This window comes from Rhopalosiphum maidis, chromosome 4 (assembly GCF_003676215.2).
Source record: "Rhopalosiphum maidis isolate BTI-1 chromosome 4, ASM367621v3, whole genome shotgun sequence".
In the NCBI taxonomy this organism is placed as follows: Eukaryota; Metazoa; Arthropoda; class Insecta; order Hemiptera; family Aphididae; genus Rhopalosiphum; species Rhopalosiphum maidis.
In genome coordinates, this window is record NC_040880.1 from 30,332,097 (window position 1) to 30,354,743 (window position 22,647).

At 31.5% G+C, this 22,647-nt stretch overlaps 3 protein-coding genes across 7 annotated transcripts in view; 1 reads left to right on the forward strand and 2 right to left on the reverse strand.

The window, feature by feature from the left end:
• The first annotated feature begins 50 nt into the window (after positions 1-50).
• Positions 51-20,210, forward strand: LOC113555656 (transmembrane protein 14C). 4 transcript variants are annotated; one of them, XM_026960150.1, is made up of 4 exons: positions 276-552; positions 6,695-6,868; positions 7,145-7,334; positions 9,522-9,873. In XM_026960150.1, the coding sequence occupies exons 2-4, from the start codon at positions 6,793-6,795 to the stop codon at positions 9,583-9,585; spliced, it is 330 nt and encodes a 109-aa protein (XP_026815951.1). In that variant the 5' UTR covers positions 276-552; positions 6,695-6,792; the 3' UTR covers positions 9,586-9,873. The 4 variants fall into 4 exon arrangements, 3 of the variants coding, with proteins under 3 accessions (XP_026815933.1, XP_026815943.1, XP_026815951.1); XM_026960142.1 differs by lacking the exons at positions 6,695-6,868; positions 7,145-7,334; positions 9,522-9,873 and adding exons at positions 19,135-19,210; positions 19,355-20,208 and having other exon boundaries at positions 65-552; XM_026960132.1 differs by lacking the exons at positions 6,695-6,868; positions 7,145-7,334; positions 9,522-9,873 and adding an exon at positions 19,355-20,210 and having other exon boundaries at positions 51-552.
• On the reverse strand, positions 3,480-6,353 carry LOC113555646 (glutamate--cysteine ligase regulatory subunit). The gene is made up of 5 exons (XM_026960122.1): positions 6,058-6,353; positions 5,791-5,980; positions 5,518-5,711; positions 5,345-5,459; positions 3,480-3,917 (listed from the first exon to the last, which is right to left on the reverse strand). Exons 1-5 carry the CDS (start codon positions 6,163-6,165, stop codon positions 3,757-3,759), a joined length of 768 nt encoding a protein of 255 aa, XP_026815923.1. The 5' UTR covers positions 6,166-6,353; the 3' UTR covers positions 3,480-3,756.
• Positions 10,301-22,647, reverse strand: part of LOC113555626 (A disintegrin and metalloproteinase with thrombospondin motifs 1) — a 49,035-nt gene continuing 36,688 nt past the window's right edge. Inside the window, exons 6-17 of one of the 2 annotated variants that reach the window (XM_026960091.1) lie at positions 20,520-20,751; positions 20,336-20,453; positions 20,058-20,187; positions 19,158-19,300; positions 18,443-18,498; positions 17,450-17,576; positions 17,154-17,318; positions 16,762-16,888; positions 16,588-16,692; positions 15,975-16,126; positions 13,831-14,201; positions 10,301-11,098 (exon numbers count right to left, since the gene is read on the reverse strand). In XM_026960091.1, coding sequence (XP_026815892.1) covers positions 10,905-11,098; positions 13,831-14,201; positions 15,975-16,126; positions 16,588-16,692; positions 16,762-16,888; positions 17,154-17,318; positions 17,450-17,576; positions 18,443-18,498; positions 19,158-19,300; positions 20,058-20,187; positions 20,336-20,453; positions 20,520-20,751 — 1,920 coding nt within the window. In that variant the 3' untranslated portion in view covers positions 10,301-10,904. Of the gene's footprint in view, positions 11,099-13,830; positions 14,202-15,974; positions 16,127-16,587; positions 16,693-16,761; positions 16,889-17,153; positions 17,319-17,449; positions 17,577-18,442; positions 18,499-18,901; positions 18,955-19,157; positions 19,301-20,057; positions 20,188-20,335; positions 20,454-20,519; positions 20,752-22,647 lie in introns of both variants that reach the window. The other variant, XM_026960096.1, reaches the window with a different exon arrangement.

Below are 22,647 nucleotides of genomic sequence, written 5' to 3' on the forward strand. Positions count from 1 at the left end.
TCGTTTTTGAGGAAATTTCGTTTTGTGCAGAGAATAAAATACGAAATATTTTCTAAAATAGTTTATTTTGCCAATTGAAATTGTTCGAGTATGTTACAATTTTCGAAGTGAATTTTTTTTTTTATTATCAGTGAACCTGGGATCGCGACCGAATTCCTACTCGGAGTAGAGTTAACGCGGAAACCATTTTTGTTTTGTATTTATCGCGCCAAAATCGGGATTCATGATAATAAACTCATTACCAATAATAATAATAAAGTAGTATAAATTAGTGTTACATTTTTCATATGTTGTTTTATTTTTGTCCGACATTCGTCTATCCGCTCCACGTTTCTATGAAATGGAAAGCCTAAGTAACTAAACAGTGTTTAATATTTTATAAATGTTCTTAAAATATCAGTTTTGATTCATTTTTGTAATTTTTAACTCGGTTTTTATTATTTAATTTGTACATGTCAAGAATTTTCATAAGAAAATTTAACGCAATTTTTGAAGTTGTTTATTTTACAAATTTTCTATGTTGAATGCGCTCAAGTGAAAATACATACAGAAGTAAGTACTAAGTACCTATGTTATCTATTATCCTTGATATTTAAATAAAATGATTAAGCAAATGTGTAACAAAACAACTATATTTTTATAATATATTTTATATATTTTTTTAAATATGTATCACATTTACAATCTGTATAAAACAAATATTCAATAAGCTAATAAGCTTAAAGTAAATTAGTGCAATGCTTGGAGAAGCGAGAGTAGGTAAATTATCTAGTAACAGGACTCTTAATAGATTCAGAGTTACAACCTAGAACTCAGGATAGTAATAATTTGTTAATCTAAAAGATCATCAGTGTCTTTCCTGGAATTTGCTTGAGATTAGTGAATTTGAGTGGAACTTTTCATAATATGATTTAACTATGTTTCATCTGTTTCAATGTGAAAATCGTTGTAGAGAGCTTGGTTGGAGACAAATCAAAGAGGAGATATGATTAATCGGATTAAAATTGATAAGAAACTTTGTACCCAAATGTTTTAAATGGGTTATTTTAGTACATTCCCATATATCCAAATTGGTTTCAATGTCATTTTATAGAAGTAAGGGGTTTATTTTAAAATGAGAATGTATTTTACTATCTTGTCATAGCGGGGTGCTCTAAGTAAAATCGAGTATTTAACGTTTTTTGTGTAGAATTATATTAATTCGAGACAAAGGAATTATGATCTTGGAAGTTGTAAATATGTATATTTTTTTTTTGAAAGTGTAAAAGAAACTTGTGAAGAAAGATTATTTAGTATTGATTTTAATTTTCCAATTTGTGGACCACTTTCCAATTAGATTTCACACTTGGGAATACTTTGGAATACTTCTTCATAGTTAATTTTGGTCTGGATTAGGAAGGATGTGAAAGTGAAGTTGTACAAATCCTGTCAGTGGCGTATATAGGGGGGTTAGGGGTTCAACCCCCCTGAAATGTAAGGTTGGTATAGGCATTGATTTTAGAAAATACCTGCCTAAGTAAAAAAAAGCTCCTTCTTGAGGTTTTTATATGATTATTAGGAACAATATTAGTTGGCCATTACGTTTATAAAGTCTGTAGTTAAGTTTAAGTTAATTTTTAATATAAATACATGTATTTTCTCCCACAACTTCCCGAAACTACTATTGTTACAACTTTAAAATAACAATAATATTTTTATTTCATTACAAATTGATACCTATTTAATTTAAAAATATTTAAGTAAATTATTTATGAACATTTTTCATATTATTCTGTATGACAATATTTTAATAGTTCCAATGTGTTCCAATGTTAAATGTTCTCAAATTAAAAATGAGATTAAAATTTTAGCTTGAAACAGCAGTCATTAGAAGACATAATTTATCTGCTTTCTCAAAGAAATCCAACTATTTTTTTCATTAATAAATTTATAATTTATTTATTATTATAAATAAGGTTATAAATTATTATTATCATAATTAAATGTATAAAAATATAGTTTATATATAGATTAAATTAAATTAATTTTGTGGTAGGTAACCAATTGCTCAGGAATGATCATAATAAAAAAAATAATGATATTGGGTTCTAATGTCAATTTAAAATAATTTTAATTTATATAAATTAGTGTATAACGTTTGATCAAAAACTTTTTACATATATCAGAAATCTCTTTATGCAAACATATTACTTTTGGTATGTAATGCTGTTGATTTTAATTTATACTTATCCTAAAATATTATCAACTATAGTTTATAATCTGTCTGATATACCTCAGTACACTTCATCAATTTGTGTGAGTGCCACGTTCTCGAGAACATTATCTTATTATTCCAACAACCACCTAGCTTGTGTTTACTGGAACCCATTGTAATAAATGGTATACTCTGGCCACTGAGAGAGCGCTACTCCTTTGTGCATACAAATGATTGAGCTCCGCGGTTTTGTACCCAAATTACTCCCACTCTACCACTACAGCAGTCAGTTAAAGAGTTTAATGGTGGGAATGCTCAAGAATGGATACATTTTTGGTTACCACCCAAAAGCGCTCTTTCAGTGGCCTAAGTGGAGTATAGCTGACAATAAAATCCGATTAATGAGAAGTATAGTTTGATCAAACCACACTAAAATCAGTTGCTGTCTAACTTTAGTCTTATAAAAGATAGAGTATAGTAGCTGTAATTATTTCATTAATATATAAGGCATATTATTCAATTATACTAATTATTCTACGGCATTACTTTTTTAAAATACAAGTTTGAAAAATGCTATAATATTCTAATACAATAATTTATGTGCCGCACTATCCTTATGTTTAATATATAGGTCAAACACACATAATTCATTTTTATTTAAAATGTATCTACAATTTTATTAATTTAACAAATCCGTATAGGTATTCAACATATTGCATAATGTTATTGATCCTTAGTATACTATAAATCATAATTTTTAATTTGCATAAGTTATATTTATAAATCTCGCATGATTTTATCTTATGAGCACCCTTAAAATATATAGTTTACTGATAAAATACAAATTAAAGTTGTACAGTGTGGATTGTATTATTATTTATCAAGATATATACAGAGTGCCAACACTATTGAGATTTATCACATAAGTAAGCTTTTGTGAAAATAACAATAATTAAACTTTGAAACATTAATAAGGCATTAAAAGGTATTTTTCAGTTTTTCAAGTAAAATGTATTCTATACGTAACCTTGAGAAATAATTTGAATTGTTTTTTTTTTGTTTCAATATTTTTAGTTAAAGTAAGGCCGGTTGATATATTTTTTAATTATTATATTAATTTTTATTTACTTAAATAATTTAGAACAAATAATTAACTTTTATATAATTTCAATCAAGTAATATTTAAACTACAATAATATCAAATTAGCAATTTATTTGCAATAAAAAATGTATGCAATGTTAATTCTGTGTTAATGTATCAAATATAAAATTAAATAATTATCTATTCATTTTTATGTTTAGTTTATTAACATTTAGGATAGTTATATAATTCATAAAAGTATGTAACTATCATAACTTCAACAAGGTTACAAATATTTGTGTAAGTTATAGACCTTAAGATGCCTTCACAAGAGTATAAAAATATTATGATAACAATTTATTTAGTTTGTTTAGTAACAATTTTAGTTTGTTTGAAGAAAAAAGTATAAAATTCATAAACTTTTTTAATAATAAAAAAATGTGTGTATACATCATTAGCCTTCCAGACACGTGGATTCACTCTATGATCTTTTAAGACATACTATATACCCTTTACTTGCTAAAACTCCTCTGCACTTTACATGAGTTAGGTATCTTATCATCCATTCGAGCTTAGGTATTTTTTGTTTTAGTTCAGTTTGGTCACCAAAAACTTCAGCTAAGCACGATTGGGGTAAAATTTCTGAAAAATAAAAAAAATATACTTATTTGTAAATGAAACACATCTTAGCAAAATAAAAGTGATGGTTTTTAAAAATGTATTACCACATAACTATTTGTTTATTATTTTAGTACAAATTTGCAACTGTACATTTAATAAACAAATACAATATTTTAATTTTTAAAATTGAATTTAATTAATTGGTGATTAATTTTTATTAAATTTTGTCATTGTTCTCAAGACTATTTTATTAGGTAATTTTATCATAGATTCAAAATAAATTTTATTTATATAGCATATTTTAAGTATATTTTTTTTTATTTTAGATACTTATGCATACCTATTTAATTAGTTAATTTTTCATCTTGAATATCTATTTCAAAGAATGTTGCATATTGTTTGCATATTTATCCATTCTCTAATGATAAGACAGTTATAGTTTAACCTGTTAAAAATTAACAAAATAGCAAAATTCTATTATAACCGAAATTAAACATATCCTATTTATATCAACAGTAATAAGTATATGTATAATTATGGTGACCAGATTTACTGTTTTTCATAGAACAGTACTCTTTTTATATGCAATGTCCTAATTTTTTAAATATATTACAAAATAATATATATTGATGATTTTTTATAATTTGATTATTAATTTATCCTTTATGGTTTAACCCAATATATATTAATTCAAGATATATTGTTATTGAAATTATGTCTGTAGAGCACATATTATTAATACATGTTTGTATTTAAAGTTTTATTTTTTCAATATTCATACTTACAAATATTTTTTATACTTTCAATGTATTTAGTTCAAAGTATTTTTATTGTAAAAAACTCATGTAATAAGTTTATATGTAGAATTGAAATTATAATTAAAAATTAGTTATAATAGTTGATAATATAAATTGAAAATATAGAGTAACCAATTAAAAATATATATATATATATTCTGTCCAGTAAGAGAATGCGTCACAGACCAACCAAAATCAGTTTTTCTGCACATGAAGTAATGCAGGGGGGTTATGCAGAATTGGCGCATTCTTTTACTGGATAAATTGTTAAGATAGTATACATATTGGTTAATTGTCTTTAGGAAAGAGTTTTAAAATGTATTTTTATTCTTGGATTTTATATCTGATCACAATATTTACAATATACTATATATAAAATATTGGATGTAATAATTATACAGATGTTTCATTTTATGATATTAGGTATTTATACTTCTTTCTCTATAAAAATAAATAAATATGTAAAACCTATTTCAAAATATATTTTTCTTTATAAACCTTGTTAACATTTATAAGATATTATTTAGAAATGATAAAATATTCTAAAAACATTTAAATTGCTCTAATGATTATAATTTTATAAATTCTATGTATATACATTATATTGCAAATAAGCATACTTTTAATATTTAGATACACTAAAAAAAATACCTTTCGAATCACTGTGTGTCAATAACTGTATTTCATTATCTTTAGTAAATTCTTGAAGGGCTTCTGGTACAACACAACAAGAGTTCAAATTAATTTGTACAATTGTTGGTTTAATCTAAGATCAAAACAATTTATTAATATTTAGTATACAAAATAGAATATAATGAACTTACAATTGAGTTATTGTACAGAGAAATGAACAGATCTGTGTCAATGTCACTCACACCTATACGCGTGATTTTCTGTTGGTTAACATATCCTTCAAGTATAGACCACAGAGTTAATAAATCTGCTAACAAGGTATCTTTACCATGATTAAATGCTAAAATTACAGAATCTACAACTTCTTCGTTCAATTCTTTAAAAACTAAAACATTAGATTAATTATTATTTCTATTAATTCTATTAAATAGAATACAATACTAGATAATGAATAAGTATCTTACGATTTTTTAACGAATCTTCCAAAACATCCACCTCGTTTGTGGTAAGAAAAATCTTGACACTTGTTCTGAGAGCTAAATCTTCTTCATTATCAGTGTTGTAGCACTCATCACATTTTAAATGTAAATTATTTTCGTTTAATGCAAATGGTGATGGATACTTGGACAGACAAATGCTTAAACATTCAATTACCTAAAATTATATAAAGGCAACTAGTTAAATATAAAATATTAATTTAGGTATCTAAATATAAACTTAATAATTATTACCTCTTCAGTTGCATTTTGACCAGCCTTTTGTGTTAATTCATTAGCATTTAACACATTTCCAGTATGTATATAAATTTTTGAAACAGTTTTTGGAATATCGTATGGCATTGTAAAATAACTATTGATAGTTAACCACACACTTACTATAATGTATATGTAATGAGTAAAAATCAATATTCTAAATAAATTACGAAAAAGGTTGTGATGGATATTATTTGAGCAAAATGAACTAACTTATAACTATGTCGTGCGTACACGCCACACACGACACACAATTGAAGTAAAAAGGAAACGATAATTCAGCCGTCCTATATAGTAGCACAATTTCTGTTATCAATTCCAAGGTCATCCGCGGAAATACAACTGTTGTATGTACCTGCGCATACATTATCACATGGACATTATTATTATTATTATTATTATTATATTTTTTTTTACACGCCAATCGCTTATTATCATAATATTATATATATACATGCGGAAAACACGCAATTTAAACCGACGATTAATTATAGTGCCTTATAACTAATGACTAATAAATAATAATAACAATACTAGTCACTGACGATAAGATTTAAGTACGAATAATCAATAAACTTTAGCGAGTGGTTATCTAAAATATTAACTTGTTACTTAGTCGTTATCGGTGCTTGTTTATTCTAAAGAAAAAAAAAATAATCGCAAGTTTTTTATCGGAAAATTTATTGTCAACACACGACCGGCGTTTCGTTCACGATGCCCGTCGATTACATTGGATTTGCGTACGCTGCAACGGTGGCTGCCGGAGGCATTATCGGCTATGCGAAAGCAGGTATGACGCTTTCATTTTTAATAAGTGGATACTGTACTTATAAATTATGATATCCTTATGGTTCATATAAACACATGATAGTGTTGTGTGATGTACATGGGTTGATTAGTCGACGACTCAAAACTATAAAGACTAAAGAATAAATGTAATAAACAATTTAGTGGTACATCTACAAATGAAAGGGATTTAGTTTCTTTTTAGTTTTGAGTCATTCAATTTTTTCTAATCGTGTGAGATTATTTAAAAATGTAATTGAATTGATATTTTTGTTTACAGCTAGTATTCCAAGTCTGTCTGCTGGTTTGTTGTTTGGATCACTACTTGGGTATGGTGCATATCAAACAACAAAAAATCCTAATAACTTGGCCCTTTCATTGGGTACGAGTGCAGTTCTTGGAGGAATAATGGGTGTTCGTTATCTTAATAGTGGAAAAATCATGCCAGCTGGTATACTGGCAGCGTTAAGGTACATTTTTATAATTATTTTAATGATTTACATCATATTTAGTTGATTATAATGCATAATATGCATCATTAACATTTTGAGATGGGTCATAAATATTAGTGTGTATTTGTTGAATTTTTATTTAAAATGTTTTTTATGTTTGTAAATGTTGATCCTTTATTGAGTTGTGTTTATGTTTACTTTTTAAAGAATGTTTTGCACTTTCCAATCATTGTGTATTAAAAATAAATAGTTGCTGTTTATCAGATTATTTTAAATTTTTATTGAAATAATAAAATACATTTTTTGAGAAAAAAATTTGGTCAAAATTTACAATAAAATAGATTTATATAAAGTAATATTATAATATTTGTTGTAACTTGTAAACAGCATATTAATATTAACTATAATTTTTTTTTCTTTTACAGTATTATTTCAGTCTAAATTAATCAGTTTAGAAAAATTTTATTTAATAAGATCGGATATTGATAATATCATAATTAAAAATTATAACATATAACACGAATATCAATTCATTATATGGAATTTAAATAAATAAATAGGTTACAACAATTTTAGTTAGGTTTAAATATTGAATACAACAAATTTTATAACTGTTGGAAAGAACAAACTTAATTAAAGAAATGTAAGCGACCAAACACGAATCAACATTTATTTTTATATCATTCATATCATTATATTTAAGTTAAGTTAGTAGTAATTTGTTGAATTATTTTTTCTGTAGCATCAGATTATAGTTTAATTTATCTAAAAAACTTGGTATCAAAGAAAAGTTTAATTATAAGGCAGTTTTAATTTAATTAGTATGCCATTTTTATTTTTTATTTTTTTTTAATAATAATTGAACTTTGTATTTTGTAACACTTAATAACAAACATATTTGAAGACTGTTTAAGTTTTCTGATTAATGTTATAATATTTATAATCTAAAATTATTTATCTTATAAAAATTAATAATTTAATAAAATTATTTGGATAGAATACATAAATTAACTAGTCTTGCCCTTTACAAGTTATTGCTGTATAATATTATTTCATACTTAGAATAAATTATAAATCATTTTAGTCAAAAAATAATTCTAGAATTATAGGTCAAATGAGAAAGGTTTAGATATACTTGATGATGTCCTTAAAAAAAAAAAATAATAATTAGCTAACTTGTGTTATAACTAAAATGTTAACATTGAAAATTAATTCACTATTAAATCTTTGATTTCTTTGAATTAATTAATTAGAAATTAGAAAATAATTTCAAGATCACTCAAATCAAAAACAATTGGAAAAAATTAAATCTTTTAAATGTTTTTTGTTTTAGATACCTACTTTTATATTATATTATATTTGTATTTTCGTTTTGAGGTCACTAATATCTGACAAAGTGACTATTGATTATTTTTGATATATTACTTAATCTTTTTTTATTAAACAAAATTATACATATTTTTAAATATTTAATAAGCAACAACTATTAATTAATAAGATATGTATTTTTGAGTTGTTAAAATGGACAAAATGGTCTGATCTTATTAGTTTATAATCAATGCTTTAACCAGTGAGAAAAAATTAAAAATTGATATTCTATTGATACATTTTTGAACTGTGAGGATGTAAGTTGATAATAATATTGGAATGTTTAAAAGTTTCTTTTAAAAGAACATCCATGTAAAGTAAAATTAGTGAATTTAAGTATTTTAAAAAGAACATTTGAGGTACTCATAATTTGCTTTTATTTTTTTGCATAATAAAATCATGGCCTAAGGCACTTGTAAATTTGTAAAAATAGTATTAAGGTCATATATTTAATTGAAAGTTTTGACTCAAGGCTAATACTATAAACAAATATATGTGATTTATAATAATGTTATTTTGACTGTATTTACGCATTTATATATATCAAAAAGTGTACCATTAGTTAATGGTTTTATGAGAATTAAATATTTATTAATATAATCTTTAAAAACAGTAAATTGCATTCTGACCTGTTAATCTAGTATCTTCAGTAAATTTCACAATGTGGGTAGATTTTTCTTAATAGTTTCTGTAAACCATTTTTTTAAAAGTAAAATAGTAATCCTAATGAAATGATATTACATTTTCAATTAAAAAATGATTTATGAACTCATAAAAAACTTTTGTTACAGATACATATTTATGTGTGATTATTTATTAATATTGATTTTTTTTTAGCTTGGCCATGGTAATCAGATTGGGCGCTAGACAAGTTATTGTTTGGTCGGCAAAAAACGAGTAGACAATCCTGGAGAGACTGCTGAAGTACCACAGCAACCATCACTTCAAAATGTACAAGAGCAAATTAACAAGCCAGAAGACTAAAGGGAAATAATGCAAATGTTTGAAAATCATTGTTTTGCCTTTCCTACCTCCAGGATTGTCCATACATTAAAGATCTTAGTCAAAACTCTGCAAAATATAAAATTAGAATAGTTTAAACTTAAATAATATTTTAATTGTTTTTGGTGATTTGGGTCATTTTTAATATTATTTATGATAACTGCTATGTATAATAATTTTTTTTACAATGATTTGTATCCAAATAAAAACAACAAAAAAAACTAAGTATACTTGTTTAACTTATTCATCATATATTTTTTGTATATGTACATTTCTGTCACTTAAAATACTTAGACTAAACAACATCTTAATCAGTTAAAAATAAAATATCATGGGCAAAAAAGTTGCGTTTGCCCAATCAATAATTACAAATAAAAATAAAAAATAAACAAAAATAAATTTTGAATCACATAAATGTCGTGGTTTCGAAATCTTTTTCAGTCCAGTTTTATCCTAGAGTTGTCGAGGAACAATATTATTTGAATCGGATAAAAAAAGATTTCAAAACACGAGAACGTAATACATAATGTCGTTATATAATATCATATAGGGCGGCTTATCACAAAAAAATATCTCCGAATCGAGAATGAGTATATCATGCGGACAACGTGTGTGTGTGTGTGTGTGTGGGGGGGGGGTTTTCATAAAGATTTCTGTTTGTCGTCGAGTCACACCACAACTAATAAATAATGATAAAAATAAAACAGAAAAAACAATAAACATAATATATAGTAGCAATAAATAATAATATCGTATTCCAGTGTGTTTGTGTGTGTGTGTGTGATGTATTCAACCGCGGTTATGATATAGGTACGCGTAGCGTGTGCCTAGTGCCTAGGTCCGCGCGTAGGTTCACAACACAACATTGAAGTTATGAGTGGCTTATTTATTTATTTATTTTTTAAACAAATAATTTTTTTCAAAAAGAGTATAGTATAAGATAATATAATATATGTATAACGATGCATAAATAATAATAATAATAATAATAATAATAATAATAGATTGATCTCACAGAGATTGTATATGGTTTTTTTTTTGTTTTTTGTTTTTCTCTATATATAATGTGTATATATATATATATATACATATATATCGTAAAACTTGACGATAGGTACGTGCGGGCGGGCTGGCTGGCTGGTGGGACGGGAACGGGTAAACTTCAGACTGCGTCCGAGCGTCGAGTGTCGTGTTGCGTGTATGCACTCTCTCGATGACTCAGCCGAACTGCTGCTGCAGCGGTTGCAGTTGTCGCGACGGACCGCCGTTGCACACGTACTTGACGGCGGCGCAACAGTTTTCCCGGATGTACGGATTCGAACAGTGTCCCATGCCGTACCTAGACAGGTAGTCGTAACAGGACACGGCTCCCAGCATGTCCATGGCTCCGGCTCGGTCCACGCACTCGTCAGCTGCGGGCGAAACGGCAAAAGAAAAATAGTGTTATGGATTTTCATAATGCAGTGCGCAATATTGTTGTATAGGTTTTCACCGACGCTCGCGTTTACTCGAAAAGTGTTGACGTTCGAAACTAACTACAGTTTTACGATGTAGTCATCTGAACTGATTGAACTTAGAGTATGGGGGTTTTTTTGTTGTAAATCTAGATTTTTAGAAAAATATTCTACTTTGGAGTATAAAGTACAAAACGTATGCTTTAAAAAAGTAATTAACTAAATAGGAAATAATAAAAAATATAATATTTAAGTGTTGTTTTGTAAAAAGAATGTTTCCAAATTCGTCTATACTTTTCGAGTATATAGCTGCTGTTTTTATAATTATCTTATAGTAGTATGTCTGGTATATGACATTAAAGTATAGTGAAGATAACGAAGGGCGATTTTTTATTTCTTTCTCAACCAGTTTTTGGGTTTTGATAAAGTGTTAGTAGTCAAGTCAATACGTCGCTCCAGTCTGTACACCCACCCTCCAAAATGCTAAAATCTTTATTTGTTAAATGAATCATTTTTAACAATAATTAAAAAGAAGGGAGTATACTAGTATAATACATGCGATGCATTGCTTTCTTGTCTTCTTGACATAATCACTAATCGCCTTTTTTCCCCTAAAACTCATCCAAATTACTTATTATCTATTTATAGATTTTCTAAAAGTCAACCCTCTCACTTGTATTTGAAGTAGTCAAATTGATTTCCTATCCTCCTCAATCGCCGTGTGTACTACATTGCATGTTTCCTTTTGAAAAATATAAAAGGTTCTATTTAAATGTACATCATAAACACAGTTTAAAGAAGTATTCATTTTGTTGTAATAAGTAGGTATGTTTTTTCTTAAAATAGTCGTGAGGAATACACGACTGTCTCGCAAAACTATAAAAGTATACGTTTAAATTGACTTTTTTAAAAAATGTAAGTGATACGTTAAATATAATATATACATATATTTATAATTTATATAAAACGTAATTTTCCATTTTAAATTCAAACAAAGTTGACCGAGACTGGTTGTATTATACGGATAAAAAATCGCCCTGTCAATGTTATACACAATTTAGCGGTGCTAAATCAGTATTAATGCATATTATTATTGTGTTAGATTGTATAATAAGTGCGTAACATAACAGTAAATGCTGTGCTAGTTGTTAATGAACGAATACGAGATTGTACCGACTTCTGTTATTATAGATCAGTGACGTCGAAGTTATTAAAATGTGGTCGGGCGATTTCAAAACTTCGTGACCTCAATACCCATTGGCGTAGACAATAATATTCAATTTGGGGTAGAGGGTGTGAAAATATACACCTACCCATAATAAAGTTATGACGTCAGTGTAATTGTACCGGCCACATTTTTCAAACAAAAAGGCCGGGCCGTGACCCGACCTTGACACGGGCTATAAAATATAATAATCGGTACACAAGCGTGTTTGTTGGACGACTAGCTGTCATAACTACGTACGACAACAATGAAACCGTCCCTATCACCACCCAAGCTGTTAGCGTGTGTTATTCGAGCGCTTCGTATGCAATTTTTTTTTTATATAACTATGCCGCCGTATTGCCATACGTTCGGTGTATAATAATACAAATATATTTGAATATCACGTACAATTCGAACGATCGGCAATGGCGTACAGCGCGAGTTTTCTCGGTGCCTAGTTTTTTCGCCCTAGGTCGTTGACGGAGTAACTAATTAGTTTTTTTTCCTCTTATCAACGACTCGACGACCGGCCGACCGAGAAAACGATCATCGCGTCCATAGGCAGCATAGATACAAATCAGCGCCTCGTGTAGTGTTATTGTTATTAATAATAATAATAATAATAGGCGAGTACTTAATAAATAATATTATATAGGTAATGCGTGAACTGCATAGGTATAGGCGTTTATAGCGTGTCGACACGGCGGCGGCGGCGGCGATGATGGTGACGGTTGCCACCGTGCAAGCGATTGCATATATATATATATATATATGTATAATAAAATAACAGACGATCGATACGTAAAAATGTCATTGAAAAAATATGGAATTTTGTGTTAAGTATTCTATAGGTGTGTATGAAACTGTCGGACGTACTAATATAATATCGTCGCTGACGGATCGATGTGTCCGTGTTTCGCGCTACAAATGCCTGTGCGGATCGATTTCGGTTTACACCGAGTCGGTGATAATATAATATCATCCGACCGAACATATTTTTTATAACGCCAAACACGGACTCCTCCGCAGCTGTATACAATATATTAGGTACGTTTTTATAAATAATAACGATAATAACGTACGTGATTTATACGTGTACATTACATAGTTATTGTATACTCGACGATGTCGCGTACGTGTAGACTGTACAGATATACCTATACCTATATAAGTGACGCGCTGGCATTACCACGACGCGTTGTCGTCCGTGCAGCTTTTTGTTATAATGTTATAATATTACGTAATATATGGATATACTCTCTGCGGTGTAATATATTATAATAGTATGAAGACCGTCGGCGTAAAGATATAGTGCGAAGTGGTTTCGTTCCAGCCAATAAATTATTATTATTTTTTGTTGCCGTCGTATGCGCAATGATAAATATAATAATAAAATGATGATGATGTGATCGAATGCGATGTGTTGGATGGTTTTTGCCCCCCTTATTTTGTTGCACTTGTTCGCGCAGACTCGATCACTTACCGTACGGTCCGCCGCCGTTACTCTTGGACGACGACTGCGGTCGATCGACGGTTTTCAATTCTTGCGGCCCCGAATGGTAGTATTTGTTTTTAAGCAACGCGGCCAAAGGGTCTTCGTTTTTGTCGCCGTTACCTAGTGATAGTTGTTTAATTTGTGGTTGTTGTTGTTGTTGTTGTTGTTGTAGTAGTAGTTGTTTGTATGTCGGTAATCGCGCGTCATGAGTGTCTCCGCTAGTCGTGGTTATCTGTGGGGGTTGTTGGTAAGGGTTTGGAATGTACAAGTTTTGCGTTCGGGGTTGCAGGTTGTTATTAGTATTGGTGGTGGTGGCAATAGTCTTTTGGGTTGTTCTCCAATAGTCATTCCACACGGACCTAAAACGCCGCCAAATTTGTCAATATTAAATTTAATATTATGTTTAGTGATCCCTATTCATATAAAATGTATATGTGTATAATACGTCCGCTGTATCTATAAAGACGACGACAAGACTGATATATTATTTACTATACCCATTACCTAGGTTGGGTAATTACCAGGCATGGGGGTACCTAAGGTATTAAGATATTTAATAATTCAGTTGTAGTTCCATATCAGATAAAAATATTAACATCTGCATTCTACGAACAACGTAATTTATAAATACAGGTAAACGACATTTTATGAAGTAATTTAAATTTTTAAATCTTGGAGTACTAAATTTGAAAATGTAGCACGGGCCAGATATGATGATATACGCATGCCCATCCCCGAAATAAAAGATCATCTGACCGTGTCCGTCTCTGATTATATAAAAAATAAAATCGTATTTAAGTGCGTATATCTAGAATCTACTCATTAGTATTAAATAATATGTAGGTGTGATATTTTAGGCCGGGCCACTGTTGTGTGTTTCCATTTCCATGTGTTAGCTTTATGGGAATATACAGTGGCAGTGTGGCACAACCTGTGTGTAATACCTTTGTATGTGATAATATGTTGTATTTACAGTACACATACAAATAGGAAACATATAACGTTCACAAACAACAAAACATGTGCTAAACGCGCGTTTTCGACTACAAATCAACGGTGATGAAAAGATTCTGTGTTCTGACTTTCCGAGTTGAACTTAAAATAATATGGATTTATCTGAAAAACCACCAACATTTTCTCGAAGCTACTAATGTATAATTTAATTCATAGCCCGCTTCAGGATTTACGAAGCTTATTGATTTTTACTTTTTTAATTTACCGTCGAAAAAAGTGTATTCTTCGAGTAAGAAATTCAACGTTTAGAAAAAAAAGATTAAAAATACATCGTGAAACGCATCCGTGTAGAGTCCAAAATCCATATCGGTTACAATATATTTTGAATTTTTGGCTCATCTACGGTACGCTAACATCCCGAATAGCTTTGTTCGAAAACGCGCGCTTTCTTTGAACACCGTGTATTATAAATATAAACATATATAACACAAGCATGCGCGCAATGCGTACCGCTCTAGGTACTTTACGACGACAATATTATTAATATCTTTCATTTATCATTCATTATGTGTTGTTATTGCACACCAGTACAGATTACTATATCGTCAACGGTTCAATATTTGTGTTGTTTTTATTTCGAAAAACTTAACCTGTAGGTAAGCATTAACCGATAATACTAATATATATTTGTTTTTAAATTGCCGTCTCGAATTAAAATTAAATTTTAATTGGTTTTCGCATTTCTTATAAAAATCTTAGACAACCAATCAAACGTGATGCACAAGAAATATCTTATCGATTTAAAATGTAAGTACGAGACAAGCGTACTTACTGGTCATATATAATAAGGTGTACCTACAATAACAATAATATTGTCGTCGCTGCGATACCGGTACGAATATTATAAACATACACGAATAGCTAACGAATATCTAAACCAGGGGCGGGCTTACTTGTTGACCCTCTGTTAAACAAGTTTGCCCATCCCTGATCTAATAACAGTTAATGTACACACACACACACTGTTACTTATCGTCGTCAATCGTGCGTCTTTATATATAGAGTGATTTAAGGCGATCCGTCATAATTACACCGCAGCGGTCGCCGGAATCGTCGTAATAGGTACCTATTATAATACGCGTTGTTTGTGACTTGCATGGTTTTGTTTTTGATTTTACCTCTGTGTAGTGATGTTAGGAGTCAAATACTGCGGCCAGTCTTGAGTCGCTTCCCCTTCGTCTCCCAGCCGGCGCAGATAAGCCGGTGTGTTTTGCGAAAAATCTGGTATTATGTTCTCGTGTTCCGTTATGCACTTGCCGTTGGTGCAATGCTACAACAGGGTGGCGACGATGAGTAAAACTTAAAATGCGTATAATGTGTACAACGTTCATGTATAATACACTTAATGTATTATATTATATAATTCAACTAGCTGGGTACTATTTTCGACATGAACGGGTTTGTCGTTTTGCTCGGTATGTGAAAGGGATTAAAATATACAATTTAATATCATCGATTATAGTATGAGTAATAAATAGTTATAGCAGATGAATTGAACGTTATTTTTTAAATTAAACCTTTGAATGTTAGACTTGAATTTGATTCAATGTAATTTAATCTATTGAATAATATAAGATTATTGCCGCAATATCTTAGTTTTCTTATATGTCACGATTAGCATAGGTAAGATATACGATAGATATGTGCGACCAACCGAGTTTTGTTTTTCGAAAACGAAATAGCATAGACTATAGTAATATAATATATTAATTTGCTATCTCATGTACTCACTTGTCCATCTCCGCAAGGCGATCCTTCGGCCGCTGGCCTGTACGCCACGCAGTAGCCCGAACCCGCATCAAAGCAGAACAACTGAGCGCACACCCGATCGTCTTTCTGCAAGACAAACAAACAAACGTTATTTTTTTATTGTCTCAATATTGAGCGTATATTGTGTGAACTTACGAAACAGGCACTGGTCCCTCGGTCTTTTCTGCACTGGGCGTCCAGAGTCAATAGTTTTCCCGGTAACATCCTGGGCAGTGACTCGTCTTCGTGCGGTGAATTGAACAGACACGTGGCCGTGTCACCGCTGTGGAAAATTAAATTTTATTTTTATTACTAAAATGTTTAAACTACAGTCAGTATGATATGTTTATTCGGTTCGTAGTTAGTAGCTGGTCAGAAACGCCAATAGTCACGGTCGGGCAACGGTTTTAATCACTTTCAAATGACAGGGAAATTTCCCAGAGCGTTGAAGTCGCTTTACCGCACATTATAGCGTCTTTGACTTAACATATTACGAGTATTTACGCGCACATATACACTTATTTATCGAATGAATATTGTATACGAACTTTAAGAAGTGATGGAAAGACGACACACTGCACGGCGACCACCGGAATCCTTTTTCCGTGTGCCGCAGATCGCTCATGATGTATCCGTCTTCCCAGCGACATTTCTCCGCTCCTGGTCCGCCCAGGTAGGTCGGCGGAGGCGAACCGTCGTGCACGGCACCCAACCTATACAACGATACGGTTACTGATCGTGATCAGATTCAAGACTTGTGCACCACTGCTAAGAAAAGAAATCCTGCAGCGATGTACAAGTCTTGCGGCTTATCCGTCTAGTAAATAGTGGCGGTCGGACTTACAGGTGACCGACTTCGTGCGCCGCTACGATGATGCCCGAAAAGCCGCCGGTGTCCTCGATGATCGCGACGCTGTTGACTTTCTCGAGACGTTTGTTCACTACGCAAGCACCGCCCACGTACGCGAATCCTATACACGTGAACGCGGTGATTAGTACACTCGATCTTTTTTAGATTAAATAAAATCGTTTCGTTTTGTTTTCTAATACCCAAACGCAAAAAAAGAGTGCAAAACATTATTATTACTATTATTAACATGCAATCTCTGCCGGCGGACGGGCCGTCGATGTATACATTTATTATAGTGTTAATTCAACTTGATCGAATGGAAAGCATGTAAATGTTGTTAAACCGTTTTACCTTGTATATACAATATTAGGTACACCTGTTCGGAGTGGCTGATTAAGTTAAATATATTTATTTATATGTATTTTATACACATGCAAGTACTTATAAAATATTTGTTAGAAAAACATATACAAATGTATATGTTTATAATTGATTTGATTATTCAGGAAACAAATCACCGCAAAGAAAGCTTCGTGGACATTATACCATTATAGCTAACCAGTTTCGCAGCCGTATTACCACATGTCACGCGTTTGCGTGCTCGGTGGTATACAAGTGCGAGCGCGCGTTTGTGTGTGTGTGGTTGTGTGTATAACGAAATGCTTAAAAACATTTTCTGCTGATAGCGTTTAAAAATAGACACGTGTTGATTGTCTTGTATTATATATATATAAAACAGTGTAAAAGAAGATATAATGGTGACCTTAAATACATAAATTTCCAGGTAATTTCAGAATTTCAGTGCCAGACAGTGAATGAATCAAGATTGTTGTAACCTTTGTTTGCCAAAAAAAAAAAATAAAATAAAATAAAAATAATACAATGTTTAATTTTAAGTGCGATTTGTTTGAGAGGAAAACGAAATGATATATGGGGGCCGAATAAATTACAAGTGCACTGATGTGTTTTGGATTTTCAGGGACATACCTGCGGTACCCCTGTTGCATGTATCGTGTGGGTATTGTCGCCTGCACATGTCTAATCTGAAAATGAAACAGTATATTGCTATTTAGTCCGTACTGAATTGTCATTTCTCTGGAATCAATAACACTTCTCTCGGTCCGCTAATACGTTGTTTTTTAAACATATTTCGTAATAATAATAATTATCATAATAATTATTATAACACGTCAAATGTTTACATATTAATTATATAATATCATATAGATTATGGTATAAAGTATTAATCATCTACCATCTACACACGTTAGAAGCTCCGTCAACTACCACAATAATAACATACTCTGTGTCCCATCGTACCCAGAAGGATGTTTAGTATAAGTAATTTATAATATCGTTCGTAGACCGACAATTTGCATTATGTACAAATTCTCCCGTATCACACTACCAAGCACTTTTCCCCTCTTATTTTTATTTACCACATACCAGCCGTTCCTTTTGTGCAACGGCCTCCTTTTCGACGTCTGCACATGTCGTACCTAAATGCATTGGTTGTCGGTTATAATTCCCATATAATATATTAAATTATCACACAAATATCATTTTGTACGGTCTCGGAGTAAAAGTAATAAATCTATTTTTACTCGAGATGTTAATAAAAAGTAAAAACTGAAAAACTGATTAATTAGATTTTTTTTTTTTTTTATGTAAATTCATAGACTGTTCAGAACCAGCTACTCACTTGGTGACGGCTACGGCGATATCGTACACGGGCAGTCTTCGTTCTTTGAACAGGTATTTGCCCATGTCCGTGAGTGCAGCCGCCGAGTCAATAGCGTCTCTACCGACCCTATTTCTTTCCAAATACGGCGTGGCGTCTCTCGCCTAAAAATTGCATATTTATTAATACCTTTTTTTAAATTTTTATTGTTTTTGCAGCAAACATGGGGTCAGACAAGAAGAACGTTTACGATTTCATGGCCACGGCCAACAGGCCGTTCAGCAGCAACGACGTGTTTTCAAATTTACAGCGGCAGGGTATCGGAAAGTCAGCCGTGGAAAAAGCGCTCGATCAGTTGGTGAAGGAAGATAAGATCTTCATGAAGTTGAACGGAAAGCAGAAGATTTACTGTGTAGTGCAACCGGATTCGACGGCAGAAGACCAAAAGGAAATCCAGTTAATCGACGAGGAATTGGCAAAAACTACCGAGGCACTGCGCGAAGTCGAGCGCAAATACAAACAATCGGAAATCGAAGTGAAAACGCTACAGGGCACTTATAGTACCGAGGAAGCGAAGCGCAAGGTGTCCGAAATGGAAAAAATCGTATCGGAACTAAAATCGAAATTGGACAAAATGTCCAAAACAAGTGGCAACGTGGTGTCGTCGAAGGATAAAGAAAAAGTGAAAAAGGAATACGAAACGGTTACTAAAGAGTATAGGAAACGCAAACGTATGTGTACAGACATACTGGACTCGATCTTGGAGAACTGTCCGAAACCGAAAAAAGCTCTCTTCGAAGAGATCGGAATCGAAACCGACGAGAGCGTCGGCATGCCAAAACTGTGAGCGCGACCACAGGGTTAAAAATATTATTATTTTATTTTTTATTTTTTTGTCTGTAATACTAAAACTTTATTTACCCGCGATATTATGATTCCCGCGATGCTTATACGTATTTTTGGGCCCTTGAGTAGTCTGTACCTGAGGTCCACGCCATTCCAGAAGGATACAAAGTAACGTTTAATCTGTACATTGTCTCCCCCGTGCAACCTGTATAGAAATCACAAAATGGTTCTGTTTAAAATGTGTACCATAGTTATTATGTATAAATAAATCATTAGATATCAATTTATCGTGTGTTAAATCATAAACAGTTTATTATTATCATCCGTTGAATCTGAATTTCGGCGGCGCATACCTGTAACCGTCGTAGTCGACGATGACCATTATTTCGGGATAAATGGCGTACGGCGCTTCCCGCTTGGTGATCGATCTTTTCCGCCTGCTCCTCGGCAACGCGTCCGGTTCCATTAGCGCTACAGAAAACGAAACGATTTCGAGTCAAATCGGTAGTTTTTATTAATATTGTCGTTGTGTCTTACCGTAATCTCCCGCTGTCCGGTCGGTATCGGGATTTCTCCTGTATACTACGTGTTTGTGATGGGCCACGAACTTTTGCGACTTCAGCGGGAAACCTTGGTCGGACACTTCGTTTTCGCCGTCTCGGAGCTCTTGGTCCAAGAACATCTCGTCGTCCGGGGTGGCAGACTGTACGTGTCTCCTATATACGGCCGGCACGGGCTTCACCACCAAGTGATCGCCAATGGTACCTTCCTAAAACCCAACCGAGTGTGAAATTGAAATACAAATCACGATCACGTTTTTAAAAACAATAATCTACTCGATGTTTCGACCATTGAATCCGGGTTAGCGCTATCTGTACTTAATTATTTTTTAATACGACACAAGTTTTGGTACATCGGATATGATTAAGACGAGGAGACAATCATGTACGTGGAAACCGGTTGCCATGCAGACAAATAGACTATAATTTAATATTTATTCTTTTTTCACGTGACAAATCGTAATATACATAATTATTATGTTTTTTAGATTCTCGTATGTACCATAATATTATACTGATTTATGGTAAAAACTGGAAATTGCACGTATTGGCCTTTTTCGCCCGCCCGCCGTCTTACCCGAGAAAGTCGCTTTGCGTCCCAAATTTCTATAAAAATAATTTAGTGCAATAGCATTAGCACGGACATCTTACCGACGCGGTAAACTGCTTCAATTTCAAGCGCGTAAAAGAATTCATCTGTACCGATATCTGTAGTTATACAACTATAACGACCTACTGCAGGCTACTACGCGTGTACTGGGTTGCTGTTCGGTGTATTTTTTATGCTATAATTATTATATACTGTCGACGAGTACGGTAATAAAAGTATATATATGTGTGTATATAATGTATGCGATTATTATGTCTTAATTAAAAAAAAAAATAAAACTGGTGTTGTTGACGCTACGGAACGTACATACAAGACTTTGCACATCTCAACTAAATATATAGCAATCGACAAATATAATTTCATAGGTTAAACAACAATGATTCAAATCTCTCGTGTGCATGTCGTATAAGTAAATTAAAATGTAAACGATTTAATAGTTAATTTATCTTATCGAATTCAAAATCAATAACATACAGTGTCTGCGCATATAATATACCTATGTACTCGATAGTCGATTTAAAGATTGTAGAATGTTTTACTATTATAAGTACATGTTAAAACAATTTTATAGCAAATTAAAATATATTGATATTCCGTATTAATGACATTTCCACTTTCCTAGATAGTTGTTTTTGGCAAACTGTATTATAATACATATTCAAAGTTCATTAAAATTAATTTATATATAATATAATATATATACGCATGATGCATGTATACATTCAAAACGACCATTAGATTTTATTACGTCTGTGTTAACTCTGTAGCTCAAACAAAATAATATTCTTAGTAAATAACTGTGATGTGTTAGTATCCTAACTAGTAACTACTAAGCGCCGAATCGTATTTCAAGAGTAGAATATTATGTTGATAACAATGACGTGGCTTATAAAGCCTGGGTTATTGCAATGCAATTAAACAACAATAGGCAGAGTTCGTGAAAAAAAAAAAAAATGATTTCTTTTCAGAATCAAATTTCATTGAATACAATATGACAACATGTAGCGTCCGTGTATAAATTATTGTTGTCTCTATTAGGTATTGGACGATGTGAAGAACGCCACGAGGTATAGTAAATAATAATACGATGATTTTGGTTTCAATGATGCAGTGTAGACACGTCCCGAAGCGCAATACTCCACAGTTCATAAGACAAACAAAAAACAAAAATGCATAACTAAACAACAAAAATAAACACGCTATTATATGCACCGCGTAAACGTTTTGTTGGTATCCACCTCTCAATGATGCGGTCATAATGTAATATTTTATTCAACAGCGTCTGGTCGATAATATTTACATTGCAAGCGCGTCGTAAAATAATAACGGCAGTAGAGTATAATTCGTGCGACCAGTGGTAAAAAGCGGCGAAGACGGGGGCCGAGTGTTAAGACTGTTCAGAGTAACAACAACAACCAAAAAAAAAAGTTAATAAAATCGGGTTAGGCGATCGGCAGAGAAAGGTAAGTAGGTACATCTTTATAATATATTATGC

What these genes read in the sequence shown, in the direction of transcription:
- LOC113555656 (XM_026960132.1), top strand. Translation starts at nt 525, where the DNA reads ATGCGCTCAAGTGAAAATACATACAGAA. An exon ending in AAGTGAAAATACATACAGAA is followed by an intron (nt 553 to 19,354) that starts GTAAGTACTAAG and finishes TTGTTTTTGCAG; the next exon opens with CAAACATGGGGTCAGACAAG.
- LOC113555646 (XM_026960122.1), bottom strand. Translation starts at nt 6,165, where the DNA reads ATGCCATACGATATTCCAAAAACTGTTTCAAAAATTTATATACATACT. An exon ending in CTCTGTACAATAACTCAATT is followed by an intron (nt 5,460 to 5,517) that starts GTAAGTTCATTA and finishes TTTTGATCTTAG; the next exon opens with ATTAAACCAACAATTGTACA. An exon ending in GACACACAGTGATTCGAAAG is followed by an intron (nt 3,918 to 5,344) that starts GTATTTTTTTTA and finishes TTTATTTTTCAG; the next exon opens with AAATTTTACCCCAATCGTGC.